At 40.2% G+C, this 7,859-nt stretch overlaps 1 protein-coding gene across 1 annotated transcript in view; it reads right to left on the bottom strand.

The window, feature by feature from the left end:
• CKMT1A (creatine kinase, mitochondrial 1A) overlaps positions 1 to 7,859 on the bottom strand; it is a 22,987-nt gene that overhangs the window by 5,208 nt on the left and 9,920 nt on the right. Inside the window, exons 3-8 of the mRNA XM_018566908.1 lie at positions 4,860 to 4,955; positions 4,488 to 4,709; positions 3,130 to 3,215; positions 2,444 to 2,567; positions 1,673 to 1,807; positions 830 to 960 (exon numbers count right to left, since the gene is read on the bottom strand). Coding sequence (XP_018422410.1) covers positions 830 to 960; positions 1,673 to 1,807; positions 2,444 to 2,567; positions 3,130 to 3,215; positions 4,488 to 4,709; positions 4,860 to 4,955 — 794 coding nt within the window. The remainder of the gene's footprint in view (positions 1 to 829; positions 961 to 1,672; positions 1,808 to 2,443; positions 2,568 to 3,129; positions 3,216 to 4,487; positions 4,710 to 4,859; positions 4,956 to 7,859) is intronic.

Consider the following 7,859-nt stretch of genomic DNA (forward strand, 5'->3'; position numbering starts at 1 on the left):
TCCTCCCTGCTGGGTGTTGCTCTGTGTCCGAGCGGGGAGGAGAGTGCTGTGAGCGTGTCACAGGAGGTCGAGCTCTCCTCCCGCCCCGCTCAGCCTCCTGTGATAAATCAGGATGGAGAGCGGTGTGGGGGTGGACACTGCTGGCAGAGCCAGCAGGGAGGGGGAGGAGTCAGCTGTCAAAATAGATCGAGCTCAGCCTTCTGTGACAGCCGATCCAGAATGATCGGCTGTCACAGATCGGCTGTCAAATAGCTGAATGTTTGTAAATATCTGGACATAGTATGAGTTACTATGTACCGGTTATGAATGAATAGGAAGTGATCGACATCACTTCCTTGCCATTCATTATTGTGAACATAGTAAACATACTATCTCCACAACTTAAGAATGAACAGGAGCACTCAGTATAGGGGATTCCTGTTCATTCATAAGAGGAGCTGCAGAAAAAGAGATTGAGAACTCTGTGTCCTCAATCTCTTTTTCTATTTTAAAAGGGAAATGTCAGGGATCTGTTTAGACCCCCAATATTTCACCGAAGCCCCCAGCAGTAAAGTTAAAAGAAATATTTTTTTCGGTTTTAGCCCGACATTTTTTTTTGTTTTGTTTTGAAATTTTCATTTCGGCGCACCTCTAATATATACATACATATACTGTATACTGTGCATGTGTGTATGTATGTATGTATGTATATATACTGTATATATATATATATAAATCTGTGACACTGTTCTTTTTCCCTTTGTAGACAGTCCCTGACAAGTCTATATTGTAGTCCAAACCCAAACATATAAAGTTTATTATCACTGTATAAAGTTTATAATCACTGTACTCTACCTCAGATTTCCCCAAGCGGTCTAGGTTTGAGATATCAAATGTGCCACCAACAGCGGCAGTGTCAACTCCTCCTGTTCCTCTTTTCTGAAGACGGAGATTTTCTAGAATCTTAGATAACCGAGGATCCTAAAAACACGCACACATAGAGGAGAGAATACATATTATACAGAAAACCAAAAAAAAAAGCCTATTGAATAAAACATTACCTTAGAAAAGCAGTTGGAAAACATTGATCAATATGGAAAAAACGTAATTATTACTGCCAAACTATAAACACATTACACCTGTTTCCAACTCCTGGCATTAAGATCACCTTTAAGAGCCACCAGGCGTTAGTGGCACTGGCAAGGAGTTAATAGTTGCATATTCATTACCATGTCACCTATTGTTTTGCACAGTATATGGTGCTTTGTCTTGGCATGTACCTGTGTATCTCCATTAAGTTAACAAAATGTACTACCGTATATATAAAATAAAGATGTGGGAATGTGTGTATTTGTGTATGACCAGCTATACTGCTTTCATCATCCTCACTGGCATTCAAGAATATACACAAATTGTAGGCATGTCTATATAATACAAGCTCATTCCAAAAAAACCTGCAAGTCACTGATTAGCATTCATCCAGAGCCTAAAATGAATGAGACTTTTTCAAAGTTGATATTGTTTCTATTCTAGGAATATTTATAAATAGTATGCATGGATTACATGTCACTAAATGTAAATGCAAAATATAAGTAGTGGTGTACACAGGCATGCTTTTTGTTCACAGCCTCTATCAGTAATTCAGTATGAAGGAAATTTCTGATTATACATGGGAAAAGTGTATATAGCTCACCTTGCTCAGTAGAGGTAGTTTAATGTGAACACCAGCTCTCAAGCCAGTACCCAAATTAGATGGACAAGTCAGGATATATCCCATCCTCTCATTCCACATGAATTCCCAGCCTCTCTCCTGGATAAGCCTTTCAACCTGAAGAGGGCAGAGTAACAGTCTTTTAACATACGCAAACGGCACCAACTCATACTATACATACTAAGAACTAGCTTGCCAAAAGTGAACTGTATAAACACCAAATACAAATAGGGTATGAGATCAGAAAGGAACAACTAGTTTCCTGTGATATATGAGTTGGGAGAGTGGTTATCTAAAGCAAAGAATTAGCTGGCATGGCCACCCGGCTTCCCGATTAACGAGAAAGCATGGAGCCGGTTTGCTGGCCAATCATGGAAGCCGGGCGCCGTGTAATGATGGCCCTGCTTCCTGATTGGCCGGCTTCCGGACCAATCAGGAAGCCCACAAGTGACGAGGGAGTATGGAGCCAGCTTCCCGACCAATCAGGAAGCCGGGCAGCGTGTAATGACGCGCTGCCCGGCTTCCTGATACAAGAAGTATCCGGCTAGGCATCGGAGCATTTGGGCAAGTATGAGTACTCAACCAAATACTCGGTATCGGCACCGATACTAGTATGAGTATCGGTGCATCCCTAGTACCTACTAATCCACGACAGGTAAAAAGATAGGTCTGAACTGACTGTGCTCATCAAGACATGGTATTCCCCAAGTCTCTGTTAAGCCTAATGAAATACCTTTCAGTGCTCTCCCTTACCTCCTTCAGTCCTCTACAAAATCTTTCAAACACCCTCTTCATGTTTCCTCCCTTCTCCATAGAAATGACCCTGGTGTGATCCTCCTCATTTATCCAGATAAGGAAAGTCTTTTCATTATTGTGCCTGAAAAACATGCAGAACAGTTGGATTGTAGTAGTAATGTAAACTCCTCGTTATCCAGCATCCATGGAGATTGGTAGATTCCGGATAAATTTTGTTTTTGGTTGCTTGAGAGTTACTATTAAAAATAGATCTAACTAATACCATCCCCCATACTATGCCATAGCATAATATAAACTCTGTATTGACATCATATTAATATTGAGATGCAGTAATCAAAAGCACATTAAGACAAATAGACACACGATCATTTCCAGGATAATACATGCCGCAGATCAGCAAAGCAGTTATTACACAGGTGATTTTTTTTCTGGTTAGATGAGAGTTCTGGTTAGTTGAATACTGGATAACTGAGAGTGTACTGTGTTAGGTTTTAATTTTGGATCATATATTTCCTATATTCATACTGTATATACATATATTTATCAAAGATACTCAAAAGCATACAATGATCGCCTGGAATCTGCATCTATTACTGAATTTCTCAAGTGAAATTAAGGGAACAGAGTAAACATATTGCTTCATGTTTAGAAACAGACCTGCATATTGTTTCACAGCCTCTTACCAAATTCCACGTGCATCAGGCCAGTCTCGGGCCATTCCTGATGCTGTCAGTAATGGGGACACAGGCTTGTCAAAGAGGAAATGATCCTATCAAGAAAAAAGTCCTGAATCATCGAGTCCAAATATGAAAGGACAAATTAGCATTTCTGTAAAGTGTAATACCAGCCTACTCTAACATATTACACCTGATAGTTACATTTATATTATAATTAGTAAACTGTTAGTTATAAAAGACAGCTATGAAAAATGTGATTATACTATTAAAGTGTGCATTTCAGTGATGTTATAGTGACATGTCTGTAATAGACTGATAAGAAACTGGATTGTTCGGCAACCTTGACAATCTTGGTTGAGCCCAGCACTGGAGATTGCCTTCATCCAACTATTGAAAGCAGTGTTAGTTCTGTAGCTGATACATTACACATGTAAGGCAACACAGGTGTGCTCTGCACAGGGACTGCATTGCTTCTGGGAGTTGCCAAGGGCAACTCCCAGAACTGAATGGGAGACTCATCCATGACAGGTAAAAACATCAAAACAGGTTTAACATTGCCTGGTTAGGAGAATTTTTTTTTTACAAAAGTAAATAAATGATAAATGTTAAAAAAATAAATAAAGATTTAAAAAAGAAAAAGAAAAAAAATCAAAGATGATTGGAAAAAAAACACAGAATAAAGATTATTGAAAGAAGAAAAAAAAATTGAAAAAAGAAAGAAACAATTGGGCGGTGACAGCTAGCTCCGCCCAACTGTTCCCTATTGGCCGGGATCTGCTAGAGCGGGTCCCGGCCAATGAATAACAACTGGGCAGAGCCAGTAGTGACATCACAGCCGGCTCCGCCGAGTTGTCATTGTTTAAGGACAGTTCAGCGTCCCCTGGTTACCGGGTAACCAGGGGACGCTGAACTGTCATTGCAACTGGCCGGAGCCAGCTGTGAGCTAACGGCTGTCTCTGCCCAGCTGTCAGTTGCGAGGCTTTCAGCCAGCCAACGGCCGGCTGTTCGGCCTGCTTCGGGTTTCACCTCGGCTCAGTCGAGCCGAAGCATGTGCCTTCGGCTCGACTGAGCCGCTTGACCAACTTTGGGAGCTGTATGGGCTATAGTGAATAGCTATGGCTGATCCTTCGGCTAGCTTTGTGAATATCCCTGTAAGTGTAAAGGCAAATCAAGTCTTCAGTATCTAAAACTGCTAAATATTACACTTTGTCCTAGCAATGGGTGCAGAACTAAGAAATCCCTACACATATTTGGTGCAACTGTGCTGAACCAGAGGATTACCCTACATTCCTAGCAAAATGTTCAGTTTATTTACAACCCTTGAGTTTAATGCAGAGAAGGCTGAGCCTTAGTTGTAGCCTTACATCTATCAGTTGTTGCTGCTCTTTCTCTGTCATTTCACTGAGACTGTAGTATCGTCCAGCAAGGTCTCCTTTAAGGCCATTGAGGGCATCCACTGACACCTTCTCTACTTCCCTCCTCTCAGCACGGGTGCATGCTGGGGGCAGACTTAGGCCTCTGATGCTTCTTCCAGTGCGTACACGAGATGACAGTACATAACGATCATCAAAAATGCCAGCTTTAATCTGCCAGGAGCAAGCAAAAGAAACACAGATTGGGTATATTTACTGTTTTTTTTCTGTTTAAATTACATTTAACAGATATGGTATTTTCTATGGCCCGTAACATGAAGTTATGATTTTATAGTTGGTACCTGCATTTACTGTGACATTTACCTTGCTGGCATCTAAATCTGTGGGATGCTTCATGGTTCTTGGGTCGTATCCATTGTGTCTCTCTTTTATCACAGGATCAAAAATATCTGCAAATACCTAGAACATTAAGAAAACCATTTTAGATCATTACACTTGATGTTATTATCTAAGATGATTTTCGTATAACACCTTTCATTGTAGATCATTTCAATCTACTACATAATGAAATATTATTTATTCACCTCACCCTGTAAAAAAAATTATTCTGCACAACGGAAGTGTATCTGTTTAACTGCACAGTTTTAAATCGATACCTAAGGGTTCAATGATCAAAGGCAGTTCTGTGATTGGCTGTTTTTGAGTAATTATAAGTGCATTTGGTCTACCAGCTCATGCAAACTGTAATTTTGTAGGGAGAGCAAAGGGCACACTGACCTTACAACTGCTTTTTATTGGTTGTTGCTATGTGAGTTAGTGAAAGCATATAGTCAATAAACAATGTGTGCTATGTTTCATAATGCTGTCCTGTGTACATTTTGTGTATGTATTACTGTTTATGAGGGAATACTGCTGCTCTGGTTGTAAGTGGCTTGCTCATCGAGAAGCCCTGACCCTGGATCGGAATGAATAACTTGAAACACTGAGAAGCATTACCTTGGAGAAGAGCTTGTAGCTCATTAAACAGGTACTGGCTGTAACCAGTGGAGAGGTGGTCATAGATGGGCTAGTCTAGTATTTAGAGGTAAGTAGCATTGTTAAAATGTAAATGGGAAGTAAGGCAAAGTGTACTGGAAAGACATTTAAAGTGACATTAAACTCAGGAGTTAAATCTTAAACATGTATTTGAGTACCTTACCTGTTAAGAAAATGTATCTTATTTGTATATCACTCGGCTGTAGATCCTCAAATCATCTCTGAATTGATGCAGTCACTGTCCTTCCTTCTGGAGGGTGACTACTTTTGTTCCCCATGGTCCCTGTGTGTGTTGTAAAGTATCCACCACTCCAAGCTCACTCCTGTGATGGACTACAATCTCAGTACAAATTAGTAAACTAAACATGAGATTGTAGTCTATCACAAGAGCAAGCTTGGAGCTACTTTACAACACATACAAAGACCATGGGGAACAATAGCAGCCACCCTCCAGAAGGAAGGACAGTGTAAGCACCAATTCAGACATGATTTGAGGATCTACAGCTGAGTGATACACAAATAAGATACATTTTTGTTAATAGTTATTATACTTGAATGCATTTTTAAGATTTAACTCCTGAGTTGAGTGTCACATTAATGAACTGACCCGAGATAAGTCTAAATGTCTACCTCTCCTTTTCCTAACACCTTCATGTTGGTTTATGAAACCACCTATCATATTTTCTAGCCAGTAAGAAAGTGCAGGCAGCAAGAAAGGGGAGCTAGACATAAACTATACAAGTCCTGGTCACAATCATCTTTATAGAGCTTATGGTGATATTAATGTAAGCCTCGCCAGCACTTTCTAAAATAACTATTAAGCGAGAGGGTCTGCATTCACTGTTATAACCCCAACACTCTCAGTGTAGTACTGTGTTTCCCTGAAAATAAGACCTACCCCGAAAATAAGACCTAGTACTATTTTTGGGACTTGCTAAAATATAAGACCTACCCCAAAAATAAGACCTAGTTGTGACCATTCCCAGGGCCAGTGGTGGCATAAGGGGGAACTTGAAGAGCCGCGGGAGAGGCAAGAGAGAATCAGCGGTGCCAATGAAGCCAGCGCTAGAGGAAGCGAGGCGGCAGTGGAGGGAGCAGAGCTGCGTAAGCCGCTGCTTCCTCTATAGCGCCTACTCCTGTCACAGGCGGAGTGACACCAAATGCACTCCGCCTGTGAGGAATCGATAGTAAAAGCACGGTTCGCTCATTCTGGTTACAAAATTGCTCTTGGAAAGATATGGCACCCCTTATTGCCCTGATCACCCTATTCTTAACTTTGCCATTTTGGATTATTTAATTTGGATTTGCATTAACTTTGGATTGTTGTACATAAAAAAAAATAAGACCTACGCCGAAAATAAGACCTAGTGTGTTTTTTTGAGGCCAAAAAAAAATATAAGAGAGTGTCTCGAAATCTGCAATAGTCTTTGAAAGTATATTATCAAAGACTAAACTTCTGTTTGCATATACTTGATTCTCATGCTTTTGTGCAGCTTTCTTGGAAAAGCAGTGTGCCAATCACATGAGCAGGGGGGGTGGGAGGGGGGGGATATTTAGGAACTTATTTCGGCACTCTTTCCATGTCTGCAAGAAAGAAAATTGTGAATTTGTCCAGGTTCTGACTTAGCTGCAATAAACTGACAAATTGCTAGTGTAGCAATTATACTGTATATGTGAGGATTTACTTTAAATGGAAATCAAATATGTACATAAATGAACTATTGTTGAACAGTGAATCTCTTTCTTTTTTCAAGTCTTAAAAATAATCACTAAGACGCTCTGCTACACAAATTGCAGCATTGTGCTAAGCTGAGCTCCTGCACATCTCTTGTGTAGAAATTCTCATTAAAATCACTGTAATGCAAACAAAATGATTGATCACATGAATTTTAGTCTCATGACTGACTAAGGATCTGACCCTAGCCTACTTCCTCAATAGCTAAGCAGACTTTTATAGCTTCTCTGCAGCAAGATAGTCAGATGTATTTTCCTTCTGCATTTACAGCACCAGCATGGATTTTTACTGTAACTGCACTGCAAATGAACTGAACAGATCTGAGTCCATTCATCAGGACTAGGTTCCAAATGACTTTAATTAGTAGGTTAAGTATTTACAACTGTCTGGAGACACCATTGCTTATCTCACTTATTAGTTAAAAAAATGCCATGGACATTTTACCTACAATGGAAATATCTTCCACATCCTTGCAAATACCATCCCTGGTGCCAGTCTTATGCTGTGGAAACAATAATGACTCTCTAGGGAAATCAATTTCCCATCCAATCGCAAAAAAATATGTTGCCAAGTTCAGCAGTTGTGTGGGAAAG

Source organism: Nanorana parkeri, unplaced genomic scaffold (assembly GCF_000935625.1).
Source record: "Nanorana parkeri isolate BGI_ZX_2015 unplaced genomic scaffold, ASM93562v1 scaffold987, whole genome shotgun sequence".
Lineage (NCBI taxonomy): Eukaryota > Metazoa > Chordata > Amphibia > Anura > Dicroglossidae > Nanorana > Nanorana parkeri.